The following is an 18,465-nucleotide window of genomic DNA, read 5'->3' on the forward strand; positions in this document are numbered from 1 at the left end:
TCACTCCTTCAGACTTCAAAACTTATTCTCCTTAATTCCTCAGTACTCGGTCGGGAGTTAACCTGCAAAAGGTTCTCTGACAATCAAGTAAGTACTCTGTGTTAAGAGTGTACAGTTTCACTGATAAAAAACGTACCTTACTCCATTGTAGAGAGTGTAGTTGTAACATATAGTTATGGACCATATGTCTAATGGGTCGAATTTAGCATGTATCAGTCTTAGTCTTAGCTAATTTCTAGGGAGGCTACCCACCCTGATTTCTCGGGACATTACCTGAATTTGATGGAATGTGAGTCTGATTCGTAGGGAGTTTCCATAACTACCTTAAGTGTCATTTATTATAACTACATTTAAACATACTTTCATTCAGTTGGTCGATCACCAAGATCAAGTGACATTGCTTGTTTGGCACTGACCGTACACTTTCTTTTCAATAATTTGGTGTTTTTTTTTGGCTACTAATGCAACATTCAAACTTTGTTATCCTCTTTTCAACGGCGATACTCACAGTTTGGGCATGCTTTACTAAAGTTGGCAAACAAGTTATAAGAACATGTATATACCTTACAACAAATAAAATATGTTCTTTGAATATTTTGTTATAGCTAAATCTCATCAATTGTCTTTCACTGCATCTATTATTGTGTATAAAACTCCTTTAGAACTTGTGTTCACTAACGTTGGGGGATTCTCCTGAATTATTACTTCAAATTATGCAAAATATTACACTGATTTCCTATATACTTTATTAGAATATACTTGGTTTTATCTTCTTCATTTAAAACAATAAGTTTCTTTTGTTTTCATGCATTTAAAAACTTTTGGTGAAAACCAAGTTGGTCATTAGTTGAAGTGTGAACAAAATAGTTCTATTGATCGAAAAATGGTCATCTAACTAAAATTGGTCTATCTTTTCTTGATAATGCCTCTCTTCCTCTTAAATATTAGGAGAAGCCTTTATAGTTGCATTTAACATTTTAATGTTTTAACCACTCTTGTGCTTGATAATCATAACCTTGTGAAATCTTGTTCAATGAGAAACTTGATTATAGTTTTTTCAAAAAATTTATTGTTTGTTATCCTCTCTTAAGATCTTATAACAAACATAAGTTTGATTTTATATAATTTATTTGTCTCTTCTTAGGCTATAGTTCAAAACATAAGGGTTATATATGTTTCTCACCATCTGGCAAGAAATATATCTCCTATCATGTATTTTTAATGAAAATTTTCTCCTTACTCTCTAACTAATAATCCTATTTGCGCCTTACTCAAGATGGATTAATAGATGTTCAAGACCTAACTCTTTACAAATCTATAGTTGAAACATTACAAAGTCTATCATACATGCATCAACTTCATGAACATCATTACAAGGTTATTGTTCCCGGTTGACTCGATTGCCTTCGTACTTCTAACGACGATCGCACGCCCAATTCTCTCTGCCTAGGTTTGTGCCTTTCTTCGATCAAACACCTTGTACCTGCAAAGACAAAGGGACGCTCTAAAGGCCGTTTGCACTCAGATGCTCAAGTCAATACTGGGCAAGGAAACACCAATGTGTATCTCAGCTCTCGTTTCAAGAACTGTGTAAAAGACTGCATAAAACTTGCGTACCTTATGAGGTTTATTACTACCCCTTATATAGTTTAGGGTTTCTGCTATTTTCGCTACCTGCATTTAGGGTTTTTTAGGGTATGCCTTAGCGCCGCTATCACCTAATCTTAGGGCAATCTAGCGCGTAAGGTTCCCTTAATGGAGTGCAACCTTTGACAGAATGACCACCTGGGTACCAACTTGTGCACCTAATCTCTGGGGCCATCCGTCCTGGGATGCCCTAGCTATTCACATGCCATGCATGCTGCCTACCCCTGGAACGCAATCCTAATGGGCCTTAGCGCTTTCAGTGGTTCTTTACTTGTGTCGCGCCTGAATGCGTTATTTACACCACACACATGGAACCCTCGTGATCTAAGCTTCCCCCTACTGATAAATAGTGTGTTGTTTAGGATCCACCTCTCGTGGTCCAGCTCCGCTGTTTGAGTCACCAACGCCCGATGTCACATCGCCCTCACTCTGTTGCCGAGGACACATCAGCGGATCTTGGTGATCAACGTCTGACAACTCATCGGCACCCTGGCGCGTGCCTCTTACGAGACACTGACCCATGCCGCTTGTGGGACCTAGCTTACGTGGTCCACCACTACTAGTAGTCAACGACGTCCGATGACTGGTCGATATAGCTATGAAGAAGAGAATTTTTCGATATCTTGTAGGCACCATGCATCACGAACTTCTTTGTAGTTACTTGCCTTCATCTGTTGTTAGTTTCAAGAATGGGGTCTGACATTGACGATATAACATTCACCACCAACTATTACACTTACATTGGTTTAAACATTGTTTCATGGGTGTCACACAAATAGAAAATGGCAGTAGTACTGAAGCCGAGTACAATAGCATAGTTGGGTGCTTGATGAAATCACTTGAATTATCTCTCTTCTCATTGAACTTCTTCTTTATTTTGACATACCAAAATATATTTCAACAATTTTAATGTTGTCCTTCTTGCTGTCAATTTCATCATGGATTCAAAATCAAAACACTTTGAACGACTTAGACTTTGTTCATGATCATGTTCAACAAAAACTTGTACACCTCATTCATATTTCAACACGTTTTTAATGTGTAGATCTTATGACAAAACTAGTTTCTTCTTTCTTGTTCCATAAGTTTTTGAGGTAAACTTATGGTGGTAATCAACCTCCCATAAGTTCAATGTTAAGTATTCATGTATACACTTTTTGTCCATGTTATTTATTTACTTTTCCTTACTTACATATATTAGGTACTCTTTCTATGTGTTATTTCTAATCTACATATATGTTTTTGTTCTTTTTTTTCATCCTCTCTCCTTTCCTTACACGGATGGAAATAATGAGACTTAAACAAACAAAATTATTTCATTAAATAGTTAATTTGAAGAAAATATTTATTAAATACTAAAAAAATAGTCATATATATTAGAGATTGGAAAATTATTTAAACCTAAAAAACAATAATAAGGTAAATAACTTAATACTTGAAAAATATATAGGAAAACATTTAAGAAAACTAAATATAACGATCACGTTTTGAATCCTAACATAGTTTCTTTCTTCACCTTATACTCGAGGTGAAATCACATCAACTCCTACTTTAAATATGCACTCGGTTAATAATTTTTCAAAGAAGTTACATATTTTATTTTAGTTTTATACACACTTATACTTTGATAACGAGCACTATATATGTACTTGTGTTTCATAATAAAAATAGTGTTGATAAATTGACATCGTTAAAAAAAATTATTCTAATTTTAAAACTTAATATATTAATTCTAATTATATTTGAATATATATTATTAATTATATTGTTAAAATAGTAAAATAAGAATATTTTGTCTTAGATGCAAAAGTAAAATTTTTGTAATAAAAAGAAAAGACTATAAAGCAATTATTTTAAACATAATTTGTACTTGTACTTTTGTAGAAACACTTGTTTTAACCAAATAAAACAAAAGTAGGGTCAGCACTCACTCAGAACATGGCATCTTCAAATGAATGCTGGTCTTCATATGTATAAATCTGAAGAAGCAACTGCTGCTACACTTTCGTTATTTAGAAATATTCTTCTAAATAAAGTAACTCAATAAACCTGCACACTATTTTCTACCATTTTTCTTCCATTCAACATCTTAACCCTTCATACCCCCACTTCTCTCAAAATCAGCATTCAATTCTATTCACTCTTCTGCTTCTTTTTCTCTTGCTAAAATCGTACAGGGGCCATCACTCGTTCTTTTATTTTTTTAGAATTATACTCATTTTTAAAATAAAGTATTTCAATGATCTTTCTTTATTGCTTGTAAATAAGGCTTACATAAAAAAAAGACTAAATTCATAGTGCTTCTGGAAAAGCAGTTCGCGTGTGGGGCTAGCAACAAAATTTTCTGAAACATTTCCAGAAAATAATTACTTTTAACAGAGCATAGTGGGGGCAAAATACTTAAAATATTTTGAATCTGATATGAAATAAAAGTATAAGAACTCGTAAAATCCATGAAATACTATTTTGAAATCACAATCCAAATAATTGGTATTGATATTTTTTTGAAAAAACTTATTTGTATTACTAAACCATTGCAGAATGCAGACATCACCATCAATACATTAGACAAGGAAAGATGCTGCACCATTGAATTTCAACATCCAGAGCCCGTGAAGTCTTCATTGGTGTATCATCACCCTTCACATGCAGGGACCATACATCATACCATATCAAATCAAATCCATTCATAGCAGGTAACACTCAATTCAATTCTCTTCTGTGACCAAATTAAAGTACTTTCCACACACATGCCACTAAAAGTCATCACAGTTACGACCAAATAGTAAAATGGTATAAGCAAACCAACTTGCTTTTTCTTATGTACCACCAAATCATCATGCTCTACCACCTTTGTTCTCATTTTTTACATTATACTAATACAATACTAAGTACTACCTTTAAGTTGCCTCAACCAAGTACATAATCATAACCCAAGAGACTTAAAAACTTAGAGATTTAACTACATAAGCAAAATATTACGTTTATATGTAGTTGGTACAATTATTTGGGGCTTAATTGAAGCTCTGAAGATGGCGTGTTGCTGCATTTGCGCACAAAATAGCGATAAGCAGCAACTTTTTTCTTCCTTGAAGCAGAGTTATCAACAGAGAGTACCATTTTGCCAGCTTCTTTTGATGTGAAAGAGTTGTGGATTGCTTCTTCTGTGGCCTCAATCTTCCTTGCCTTATCAACTGCCAAGGTGTAACTACCTTGAGCAATTGGGACAAATTCAGCACTATATTCCAGGTCCCAGCCTCCCACCACAATATCCCATGTGATAGTTGCACCACTCTATCACCCAATAACAACAAGTTAACAACAAATCTATAACCTTTTCCATATGTACCTAAAACAAGCATTTTAAGAGTTCAACCAGCAGCATCATTCACAGAAAGTGGAAAACAATTTTACATTTTCTTTTAATCATAACTTAAGATAACTACTAGATAACAGTATAAAACAATACTGTCATTCTATAACATTTTTACTCTTTAAAGTAACTACTACAAAAGAAGAATACTAGACAATATATGATTATTGGCAATGTAAACATCTTTGTAATATTAATGCATTTTAATTAAATTCAAAACCAAAATGAAGAAACTTGACAATTCTGATAGGATAAATGAAGAATGAAATTAGAAAATTGTAACCTCTATTCCTTCTATTTGTATGTTCACTTTCTCTCCAGCTTTAACTGTGAACTCAGAAGCAGGTTTTGGGGGACCATTATCCAAATCGCTGGGTCGACTCAATCCACCATACCTAACAGGAATATTCTCTGGCCTTATAAATCTGAACAAAAGACAAAGGATACCAAAGAAAGACAACTTCAATTCAAAATAATAATGAATGAAACAAAACTCTGAGACGAAATTGTAAGGAAGATGAAACTTGAGAGCCAATTTCAAATCTTTCTATAAATAAATTTTAAGAGAAAGAAGGCATTCCCGAATCAAACTTTTAAAACTAATTTACTTGTAGAGTGTCTCTGCAGCATTTCCCTCCTTAGAGATCAAAAACTTGCTCTTGGTTCTTTGGGTCAGAAACGGACTGAACATTGAATACAACACGCTGAAGTACCATGGCACATTGATGAAAATCTGAAAGCAAGAAAATGAGACAGAGTAGTTAAATTCCCATCACACCAAAACTAAAAGGTGTAGACGACATGACAAAAATAACAAGCAAAAAACCAATGACCTGTTCGGAAAAGCACACATAAAATAAACTAAACTTCTGTACTAAATTAAATTTAGCTTGAAAAAATGAAAGAATTTCAGCAAAAGTTAACGCATACAAGTTTGCTTTTTAAAAGATTTTAAATCGCAGTAGCAGTTTCATCCTGCTCCTTAACAAATGCAACTTATGCAGTCACAATTGTGGTAAAATCCTTGACATTGGCCAAAATTGCATTCATGAACCAGCTTTTAAAATCTTGGTTTTTATTTTTATACATAAAAAGTTTCATTTATTCTATTTTTTTGTTTGCAAATTATAAAAGTGAATAATCCACCTCAATATCTAGTTCTAAGAAACCTCATTAGCTACCTTAAACAAAGTCTTCCCTTTCAATCACATTTTTTAGTCAACAACACTCCATCCTCGAACAAAGAACTTGGTTGATAAAATCTAAACCACTCTACCCAACAAAACAACATAGCACAGTACCTTGCGAGCTACCATTTCAGGATAGTTATCTTGGAAGAGAGAGAGTATCTGGTTAGAAGCAACCCTGAGTTCTCTCTTGGGCATGTCCTTCAGGTCAGTGACCTGAATGAGCGAGTTGATACCGCCGGGCTTGAAGTGAAGCATCTTCACCCCTCTCTCCAGAACCTGAACCCTCCACCTTAAGAACCTCTGCAGCTTCTCCTCATCCCCGAACACTCTCTCATACATCTCCTTATCCTTGAACACCCCATAGGCATTGTAGCACACAGGGTGCCCCTCTCTATCGTAACTGTGAGTGTAAGCCACCACTCCTTCGAGCTCCTTGAATCCCAGCTCCTCCTCCACAATGTTGTCAGCTCCGAACTCGGTCCTCCACGCGAGGCACTTGAGGAGCATGTTAAGGGCGTCGTGGACCCTGAAGTCCCTCGCACGGAGGAACTTCAGGAGCAGCACGTCGCCTCTGTCGCCGCCGTCGAGCAGGGGCACGCCCCACATCGAAGCGGGGTTGGAGGAGTCCGAGGAGGCCTTGAGTTTGTCCCTGAGGTCTTGAAGGGCCTTTTTCTCGGAGGGTTTGAGGTGGGACACGAAGTAGGTGTCCTCTTTGAAGGAGGGGGCTGTCATGAAAGAGGTGAATGTTGTCTTCTTTGAAGGCTTTGGAGAAGCTTCTGTAAGGTCTTGGAAAGGTGTGGAAGAGGGTGTTGTTTCCATTGAGGGGGAGTGCAGATGACCCAGATGGAGTTTTTGCATGGGAATGGGGAATGTGGGTTGGTTTTGTGGTAAAGGACACAGCTTTGGTACAAGGGAGATGGATATAAGAGAAGGAAAATGAGGATACCGAAAAGGAAAAGATTTCTTATATGTTGTTAAAGTAGTTTTTTTGGTTGTTGATGTTGTTTTTTTAACTCTTCTTTCGTGTCGGAGTTGAAGGAGTGAAAGCAGATTTGAAAGGGGATGGGGAGAGTGAAGGCACGCGCTGGTTTGAAGCCGGGTGAAGTGTTTCAAGATTCAAGTTTCAAGTTTCAACTTTTAAACCGAGTGCAGTTGGAAAGTGACTGGGGCAGACACTGCCTTGGCATGCATGCTAATTCAACAATTACTAAATAAATTTTTTTATTAAATAAAATATGCTAATAATGTTATATTATTTTTTAATTTTTGCAATAGAGAAATTAATGGTGTTTGACATGTAGTGACACTGTACATGTGTGTTTGATTGCCAAGTGACACGCGTGTTGGCATATTTCTAGATATTTTTATAAAATTGTATCAAAGAAATACAGAAACATAAGAGAAATTAAATTGTTCTTTCTATTAAAAGAAAGACTTTAAACATTTGGCAAACAATTTCAGGTAAAGATAAACCATTTTTTTTTAACTCGGTGGAAAAGACAAAAACTGAAAAAAAAAAAAACTCAACCCAAACCCTAACAATTCAATACGTTAGGTTTGTGTAGAAGATCAGTATAAAAAGAGAAAACTGAATATCTCGGAAATTTTTAAATCATAATATAAAATACCAATTACTAAAGAGGAAAATTAGTAGTTATAGACACGAAAAACTAACATTCATTGCAACGAATGCTACATATAAACGAGTTCACTAAAAATACGTCAAAACAACAACTCAAAAAGGCAGCAAAGTACTTGTTAAAATTATTTGTATTGTTATCACAAGCTTTTAAATTAAGAAAATACCTATAATAAACACGTGCTCATCAAGAAACTATCTTCATGTTAATGAACTTGTTGCTAATTAATTGTTTATGGTGTGCTTCTAATTCAAGAAAATCAGGAGCAAAGTCATTTTATAGTAAAAAATAATAATTTAAGAGGCCATAATTAATTAATAAAAACAAAAAAAAAATAAAGAAATTACATAATTAATTCACGAGGTAAGCTGCTGCCCTAGTACAAAGGTAAGCCACTTTATTTGACTTTTATTTTTTTGAAAAATTAAAATAATTTGAATTAAACAAAAATATTCAATGAATATCACGTTACAATGCCATAGCCCATAAGCTTTGCAGACATTGTTTGTCCATAAATCCTAAAAGGCACAGAACCATGTTTGTCATATGTTCGAGGGAACAAGTTTTGTCTGCATATGTAGATTGGACATGAAATGCATGCATGTATGCTATGGCATGGCTAATGAATTTAGCAGACGCAGAACATTAAATTAAAAAGGATTTGGCAGAGCATAAATCACTTTCAAGTGAATTTCTTTATGAAGTATTGATATACTCATTAATAAATATTAAAATTTGAAAGTGATTGAACACGGCTTTGTATATGTATTGTCAAATATCAATTTCTGCATGTGAAACTATTGCACATATCCAAGAGTGGTCACGTATTTAGCAGCATAATATATGTAGCCATTATTGTCTCCACTGTGAAGCTGATTTGAGCTTAATAATCATGCATGCATGAACTACACCTTCTTCAGAGGTCTACTAATTTAGTTCAAGGCCACTGTTTGTGCTGGAAACTGAGCCACTCTTGGCATGACCAAAAATGTGAATAAGGTGTTGCAGGCTTTGGATTTTGCTTGCTCCAAAGCAAGAAACATTGTAATTATTACTGAGGCAGCGAATCTCTCAACAGTTTCCAGTGTGGGAAGCTGAGAATATAGCGTGGTCCAGTGCCTGTGGCCGTGACCATGGTTCACGCCAGGGAAATTAATTGCGAGTTGAAAACCTTTGGAATCACATCAATGAAAAACAGAAATCCTTTTGCATACAGATTTTCAGTCAAGTGATTAATGGCATTATAGTTGTTGTTGAGAAAAGTGATTAATAGTGATTCAATCAAATTTTTGGTTATTAAGAAAAGATGAAAAGAAAGAGTGGTTGGTTTTCTTTTTCTTTTGTGTTGTACAAATAAAGGAAGATAGAACAAATAATTGAGACAGTTGCCTAAAGGAAAAGGCATAGGAAGATAGCAGTAATGTGTTAAAGTTTGTTGGGGTAATGCTTTTTATTGTGGGGGAGGTAAGAGTACCGTGAGACTCGAGAATACTGCTACTGCCTTATTGAAACACAACCTGTTTAGTACTCCTGTACCAAGTTCCAAGACTAGCATTTTGTGTCCCATCATAACCCATATGCACCTGTGAAACCAAATGTTCTTACTCGGTTTCCTTCATTATTATTCAGAGAACCATGAGGACTAGGTTATGTAGTTCTTTCGTCAATTCAACAACCAATATAACAACATTAAATCTTATGTTTTTCTTGTAGATCCGACTCTATCTATAACCAAGATTTTTTTCTTTTGTGGTAGAACAGGAAAGAAAACTTCGCAGCAACACTTTCATTGCTAGTTTTTAGTACAAAATGTGAACTTAAATGTCAACACCAATCAACATGTCAATCAGGCTTCTCTGGTTTGCTCTCACTATAGACGAAAATGTCTGTTATCCTAAGCACAAGTTTCCCTCAAATCAAAAGAGGAAAACAAATTCAAGAATGGTTACAATAGAAAGGTTTATATTCATTGGGAAAATGTGGAGCAAGGATTTGAGAATATATCACTTATTGGATTTATGGTTTTGCATGAAAAAAAAATGGATATACTGAAAATTAGTAAATATCATCTCTAGAAATCATGGAAAGTCCACTCACGTTGTGTTTTTTCTAATTTTATCCTTTACTTCTTTTTAAAGAACCGATTTCATATTCTTTTAATGCACTTTTCATCTTCTTTTTTTTACATTTTTTATTAATAAAAGTTATACTTCATTACAAATATTAGTTATTACCTAAATTAACAAACACAAATATTTTAATAAAATAAAATAATAATAATTAATAAAATTAATAATAAAATAAACTTATAATAAAAAATATATAGTTATTTTTAATAAACAAATTATATAATAATAATTATTATTATAAATATATTAATATTATTTATATTTAATACAAAATTATTTTTTAATTATAATAATTTTTAAATTTATGAATATTAAAATTATTTATTCTATATAACAATTTATAATTTTACATATATTTATAATTTTATATGTAAATTATTTTTCTTCAAGTAACTTGTATTTTTTTTCCAAAATTAATTACTCAACTATATCGGAAATAACTTACATGATTTTAATTCACCTAAATTTACACAAAAATACTTAATATTTGATAATTGTATTTTTTTAAAGACAACGGTGAATTTGTAATCTTACATTTTACATTTTTAAAAAATTAAAATACTTTCACAACCATCACATCACTCACAAACTTCAATAAATCATTAGTACCAAAAGGCACAATCACGACTACGAATAATGACACTTGGTAGAAACCCGTTGTAACAAAAAGCGCAGTGGCATTTTCATAAATAATTTGAATTTTCGAGGATTTATAACGACGGTTGTAGTTATAACTGTAGTTAATAATGGTCATAGTGAGAAATTATGACGGTTCTCCCACCTAACCATCATTATAAATGATTTTTTTAAAAAAAATAAAGATTGTTACCCACTTAGCTATCGTTATAAAGGTAAATAAAAATAAAAATTTGTCCATTATGTGCTCTCGCACTCACTCTTGTTCTCCATCTTGCGCCCTCATTTCTTCTTCTCCATCCATCCAACACTCCATTCACGTCGTCGCCTCATTTCTTCCTCCGCGACACCATGCTCCACTCCTCTCCTTCGTGCCACTGAACTTCCCCCCCTGCCACCATCACTGCAAGCTCTCTCCCTCTACATTCATCGTCAGACGTTGCAGCCACCGTGTCGCATGTCTCCTCTGCATGCGCAAACAGCTCACTCGCTCCGCCGCCAACGGTTAACGCTACCAGGACGTCTGCACGCCTCCAACACCTCTCAGACCTCCTTTTCACCTCTCTACCGCGCCAGACATCTCACTATCCACCACGGACTTTGCTGCACCCACAACTACACTATAAAAGGTTAGTTAGTACTTTTTAAATTTTTAATTAATTTTATAATAAATATTTGCATGTATTTTAGGGTTTGTTAGAACTTCATTTAGTGGATATTTGATGGAGGAGTCCTGACATTGAAGAGAAGAGTGATAGATTTGGAGTTGCAAAAAATTATCATGAAAAAACTTCAAATAGTCATAACTTTTAACAAAAAAGTCGGATGGAGACGCGTAAAAATTGAAAGTTGCTCAAAACGAGCTAGCAAATAACGTGATCAATCCCAAAGAGGATTGGGGTGGACCAAAATTCTAAAAATCTACCATTTACTATTTTTTTTATTTATAAGTATTATTTAGGTCTTTTTCAGGTATTTTAAGGTTTTAGTTCCATACTTTCACTTGTCAGAAAATTCTAAAATTTGCATGATGTTTTCTAGTATATTAGAAATTTATCAAACCATTATGATTATATTACATTCACAAATTTATTACTCGTACATTACATAATGTTATGTGTTCTAACATGAAATTTTATTATTTCAGTGCTTATTCTGGATATAACATGTTGAGTGGGAAGGGAAGTGCAAATGCAAAGAAACTCACTTGGATGCACCTTAAGGCAACCATGTATAACACTTTAGGATAGATTAATTATTAGAATGACAAAACTTTTTCATATATATATAGAACTTTTTGTATAATGTTATATGTACTAATTTGTTGTATGTAGACTTTCATATTTAAATTATGATATTACATGCATTATTGTTTTGGAAATTAATTTTATGCAGGATTAGAGTGTATATATATAATAATAAAATATTTAAAAAAAATTACATTTATCGTCTTTAAAAATATGTCTTTTATTTTATTTAGCAAGCATTTATAATGACGGTTCCAATGGGAACCGTCTTTAAGAATACATTTTTTTAAAGACAAATTATTGTTTATTTAGCAGAATAACAATAGTTTTTTACACGTGTCGTTAATGTGGTTTTATAACGACGGTTTTAGAACCATTGTTATAAACAACTGATTTACAATGACACCCAAAATAACGACGATTCTCGAATCGTCTTTATGTGGCCTTTTTAACCGTCATTAAAGCACTGCTCTACACTAGTGAATTTTTCTCACAAATCTATTCTAACATACCACAATCCAAACACACTCACTTTCTTCACATTTTCCTTTTAAATCCTCACAAATCCACTCCCTCAAATTTTCACACTTTCACTTCTCTATCAAAACACAACCTAAAGAATCAAAAGAGTTGTGACATTCGCATTTCTTCTCAACACGATAAATAAAAAGAAAATTATTAAATAACAATCAAATTTAGAGACTAAAAATAATTAGTCGTTATATTGATTAAATTAGATATTATTTTAGAGACTAAAAAAATATTGGTATCTAAACTAGTTTCTATTATTATTAAAAATTTGGTATCTAAATTAGCTACTAAATTTTAGCTATTAAGATTTTAGATTATAAATTAGCCTCTAAAAGATTAATAGAGATTAATTTAGAATATTAAGTAGTTAGTAGCCAAAATCTTGATAGCTAATAGTCACATACCAATTTAGAAACTACTTTATAAACTTTTACTAATAATAAAAATTACTTTAGATACCAATAATGTTTTTAGTTTATAAAATGGTTTCTAATTTAGTATATGGTCTCTAAAATTAGTTTTTATTTAATAATTTTTTTATAGTAATAAAACATTCATGAATCTTTTATAGGAAAGTAACAACATTGTTGGTTAGTCTCAAGTGAATCAAGTGAGATCTATATCCACTCATTCTATTCAATAAAACTCACCAACAAGTAATATATTTGTTAATCACATTGATTCATATCAAACTTCTTAGATTATTGATTTTGGAGCCATTAGTCATGTGTGTGCCTTTTTATCTAATTTTAAAACTTATTATCCTATCAAACCTGTTTCTGTTAAACTCTCAACTGGACAACATGTTTATGTGATTCATTCTGGAACTGGAAAATTCAATGACAAATTCTATCTCGTTAATATTTTGGATATACTTGATTTTTCCTTTAATCTCATCTTAGTATCTAAACTTACATCTTCTTTGAATTATTAGTTGACTTTTCATCCAAAATATTGTATCATACAAGATATGAAAACAAAATAGAGGATTGGTATGGTTGACATGATTATTGGCTTATACATTCTTAATAAACATGTTGTTCAAACTCCACCATTCAATTTGTTATTGTTGAACCTATATGTAACATTAAGAACATTGACCTATGGTATTTCAGAAGGGCCCAAATTTTTTCTTTAAGTGATTCACATGCTTTAAAGTCTTTTAATTTGCTTCAAATAGACATATGGGGACCCTGCACGGTTATTTCTATGCATAGTCAAATGTTCTTTCTCATTATTGTTGATGATCACACATGTTGTACTTAGCTTTTCCTAATGAATAACAAATCTAAAACTCGAAATCTTATAATGAATTTTACCACTCAAATTGAAGATCAATTAGTTGTAATGTCAAAGCTATTCAGACTGACATTAGACCTGAGTATTCTATGAAACAATAATTTTCCTATAAATGCATAATATGTTGTGTTAAAACCCTTGAACAAAATGATATTGTGTAAAAAAAAGTAGCAACACCTTTTAAATCTCACTTGTGCCTTGCCTTTTCAGTCTAATTTGGCTATGAAATTGTGGTGTTATGTTGTTTTGCATGGTTCTCTTTGAATTAATTGTATTTCAATACCTTTGCTTAATAATGTTTCTCCTTATGAAAAACTTTATGACGTTTCTCTCTTATATGTCTTTGGATGCCTTTGATATGTTAATACCTTGATTGTTAATACAAAGAAATTGGATAGTCAAATTACCCTAAAATTTTCCTTGGTTTTAAACCTCAAACTAAAGGATAGTTGTTTCTTAACTTTAAGAGTAATAAAATTAATGTTTCTCGACATGTCACCTTTCATGAAAAAAAAATCCCCTATCATTCAAATTATAATATTGAAATAAATCAAAATGAGATATCTTTACCCATATCTTACGATTACATTTAGAGTTATGATAAAGTTAACTTAAAATATCAAGATGATAATCTTCGAAATATCAATAAGTAATCTCCAAACTAATGAAAACATTGTTAATTATGATACTGATACTAAACTTATTGTGAACCTTCGATGATCTACACCACTTTGAAAGCCTCCTATATACTAGAAGATTTCCAAACAACCTTTAGGTCTTCTACCTCTACTGCTATTACAAACAAACGTATTACATGTGACAAATACCATATAGAATCCTTCAATTGTGATGTTTTATTTCTTCCAATATCAAGTTGTAGATATTTTTACCAAGACGCATCCTCCTGTTGTGTTCAAGTGTTTGTTTTTCAAACTGAGGTATATTCCCAACTTAAGGAAGACTGATAAAACAATATGTTCTTCATCGATTTATTTTTTTGTGAGATGCTCAAGCATTTTCTGGACTAGCTTTAGCTTTGGTTAGTTTTTCTTTTTTTGGTTTATAGTGTTTCTAGTTTTTCTTTTATTTTCGGTTGTGTATTATACTACATTTTTTTCTTGAGAATAACACACAGATGATTATTTCCTTTCACATCCTTTTCGTTACACGCATTTTGTTTCTTCTCTTTCTCTTTTTACTCTTATTTTTGTTTTGTTATGAAAAATATATGTTTTCTAATTCTATTTTTAGATAGATGTATTGCATACGATTTTGTTACCTTTCTTTATTTGTGAAATTGAGATTAAATATCTATGAAAAACAGAAGCCAGTATCTTTATCAATTCTAAGGTTACAAATATTGAGAAAGAAAAAGAAGATATCGGTTAACGAATAGTCTAAAATGGATATTAAATTGGTAGACATGATGTGAATAGGTTACAAAAGATAAGGAAAGAAATAATTAAATATGAGAAAATATAGAAATCAATCCTACAAAATTATAAGTCAATATAAAAAATTATCACAATACATAAATAAACAAGTGAATCATAAAAAATAATCTAACATACTCTAAAGTCCTAAACTTGTTATAGCCTATTTTTGTAGATTACAATTTTGGCTAGTTATTTCAACTTGCTTTTACTCTTAATGAGTTTGTCCAACAACTCAAATATGGAATGTTTTAATATTTATATTTTCAATTTTAGTTTTGATGTTAATTTTTTATTAAAAATTAGTAATAAATTATATAAAGTTATAATTCATTATAAAAGCAATTATTAAAATCACCCATGTGAATTTTTTTACTAAAGATTTGATATATTTATTTTATCTATTTAAAATTAAAATAAAAGTATTTTTTTTAAAAACTTAATATAAAACATCCTTTACCAAATTTTTTTAAAAAAATCTAATTTTCTGTTATGAAAGAACTCATAATCCTATTGTAGCCTTCTTTTTGTACCTAATAATTGTGGCTAGTTATTTCGAGTGGTTAATGGATTGAACTTGCGGTAGGAGATTTCATCTTATAGCTTCATCGTTTGAGCTTGTCTATGGACTTTTAATCCATTTAGACCCTTTGAATCAATTTTAAATTTTATGGTGCAATTTGAAAATATGAATGTATTTAAAGCTCTCTGAATCAGTGCCTCCAAATCACGTCCCTAATGCTTTAGACCCTTTGAATGAAACCACAATTTTTTGTTCATATTTTAAAGCACAAACCTAATTTACTTCAATCCTAACTTCATGTCGTGGCTCATAAAATGTTGACATGGTAGGATCTTCAGAATGGATGTCCTTCACCCCTTTGCCATTTAACTTGTCAAGAATTCTCCATGTCATAGAATCAGGAGTGAGCCCATTCTTTTTCATCTCTTGACAATTTGGTAAGCTTCACTTTTCAGACCAAGATTGCATGCACAGTTGATCAGAATATTGTAACTAAATATATTCGGAGAGACCCCAGAATCTACCAACTCATACAAGAAATGACAAGCCTCGTTAAAATTGCCAGAGCGGCAGAACCCTTTCAGAATTGCTGCATAAACAAATTATCATGAACCCCTGAAGGCCATATAACATTGTGCCAAAATCTCTTTGCTTCTTCAGCTTGGTCAGATTCACATAGACCTTCTCTATCACAACTGTATATGTGGTACTATCTGCCGTAATACCATCATTTACCATGTCATCAAGAACCATCAATGCATCATTGGTCGCTTTAGTTTGAACAAACCTCGGAGAAGAGCATTATAAGTCACAACACTAGGTTTTATTCCGTTTTCCGGCATCAGCTTATGAAACAGATCATGAGCTTCATTGATGCTTGCAGCATCCAACATACCATAAATCAAAGTAGTGAAGGTCACAACATCAGGTGCAGCAAATTTTCCCATTAACATATCATGCAATACCTTTGATGCTTCATCAACCCTACCCATCTTGCAAAAGCCATTGATTACCGTGTTGAGGGAGATCACACCAGTCAGATACTGGTTCTCAGGCATAAACACAAGCAAATTCAAAAGCTCTGTCGAATTGTTCAAAAGACAAAGAGCTCTCAAGTAAATGTTGTAAATCCTAGTCTTGTCAACACCTTCCTTACTCAGCATGAGTTTCAAAACTTCCTTCGCCTTGTCCACATCCAACACTTCGCAAAGAGCTTCCACGAGTACCTTATAAGTATGCTCAGATAACATAAACCCAACTGATAAGCCCTCGTACAATCACCATCCCTGCTAAGCCCATGAATGACATAATTATACGACACCTCACCCGGAACAAACCCTCTTTTCCTCATTACATAAACAATCCTAGCTGCCCCATTATGCCTCTCAACTCTGCAAAGTGAATCCACCATCTGTCCATAAGCAACCTCCTCAAAAAGACCACTCCCGAACGGCAACTCCTCAGCAATCCTAAACACTTCACCAAGAAACCCCTACCTGCACAAAGAACCAACCAAATTTGCAAATGCCGCGGTCTTCACCGAATCTTCAGCTTCCACACTCATCATCTCCCACAACCTGCATATCAACTCCCTCCCACCTTCCACATCCCTCTCCCAAAGAACACCGCGAATCAAAACACTGTAAGTCACCGAATTCGGCTCCACGCCACTCTCAAGCATTTCATCGAACATCCTTGCGCACGTCCCTAATTCCACAAACCAAGCAATACCCATTAATAAAAGTGGTGAAAGAGATAACATTTGGGCAATGCCCACGGATCTTCATGTCAAAAAACAGCCTGTGAGCGTCCAGGGGTTGATGGGCACCGCAAAACTGGTCCATCAGACGGTTGTGAGGAGCTGTGTGGTAGAGGCTGACCCAGAATCTCCATAAAGAGTTTTGGAGGAGTTATCGGAGGGGTTTAGGAATTAAGTCTGGAAAGAGATAAGCATCGAGCCCTTAGAAGGGAGGCCGAGCAGAAGACAGGACATTAGAACTGGTAACCATTGCTTCTGGATTATCTTTGATGCTCTCACTAAGGATTATCTATCTTAGCTAGAACATCATGCATTTTTGAATGAAGTTTCTAGTTTACCGTGCTCAGAATGCTAGCAGAGGTGCAAAAGAGAATCTTGAGTTTGTGAGAGTTCTACTTGTCGGTTCCTAATTTGGTTCGAAATTTCTTGGTAAATGAACAATTTATTTCTGTAACTTGTCATTTGTATGATAAATGTTTTAGTTTTGTAGGTGTTTATGGTGCTACCACATACGTGGCTAGACGGGTTTTGTGGAGGGATCTTAGTTCCTTCATAGGGTCTTGGTGTATTATGAGTGATTTTAATGCTGTGCTCTCAGCCGATGACTGTAAAGGAGGGGTGGCTCCTAATCAAGTTTCTTGCAATGAATTCCTTGATTGGATTAATACTAATGATCTTTCTTGTATGCCTTTTACCGGTACTTGCTATACTTGGTGTAATGGAAGGAGAGGGTTCCATAGAATTCATAGAAAATTGGATAGGGCGTTATGTAACGAAGTGTGTTTGGATGAATGGGATTCTTGTACTTATCAGGTTCTTGTTAAAAATTGTTCTGATCATTCCCCTATTCTTACTAGTCTTGCTAGTAATTCTTTGAAGAAGGTTAGCAATTTTCGTTTCTTTTCTATGTGGCTTCAAGACGCTTCATGTATGAAGCTTATTCATGATTCTTGGGCTAATAAGGTTGTTGGTTGTCCTATGTTTATTTTACATCATAAGTTAAAAAGGTTGAAAGTTGAGCTACGTGACTGGAATAAAAATTCTTTTGGTAATGTTCA

The 18,465-nt window shown here is 33.3% G+C and overlaps 1 protein-coding gene and 1 pseudogene across 1 annotated transcript; both read right to left on the reverse strand.

Annotated features, from left to right (window-relative positions):
- Positions 1-4,337: 4,337 nt before the first annotated feature.
- Positions 4,338-7,315, reverse strand: LOC137826211 (patellin-6). The gene is made up of 4 exons (XM_068632097.2): positions 6,322-7,315; positions 5,629-5,753; positions 5,304-5,445; positions 4,338-4,941 (listed from the first exon to the last, which is right to left on the reverse strand). Exons 1-4 carry the CDS (start codon positions 7,066-7,068, stop codon positions 4,651-4,653), a joined length of 1,305 nt encoding a protein of 434 aa, XP_068488198.1. The 5' UTR covers positions 7,069-7,315; the 3' UTR covers positions 4,338-4,650.
- Positions 7,316-15,791: 8,476 nt separating this feature from the next.
- On the reverse strand, positions 15,792-17,814 carry LOC137827159 (uncharacterized; annotated as a pseudogene).
- Between the last annotated feature and the right edge of the window lie 651 nt (positions 17,815-18,465).

Source organism: Phaseolus vulgaris, chromosome 8, assembly GCF_051622355.1.
Source record: "Phaseolus vulgaris cultivar YP4 chromosome 8, ASM5162235v1, whole genome shotgun sequence".
Classification (NCBI taxonomy): domain Eukaryota; kingdom Viridiplantae; phylum Streptophyta; class Magnoliopsida; order Fabales; family Fabaceae; genus Phaseolus; species Phaseolus vulgaris.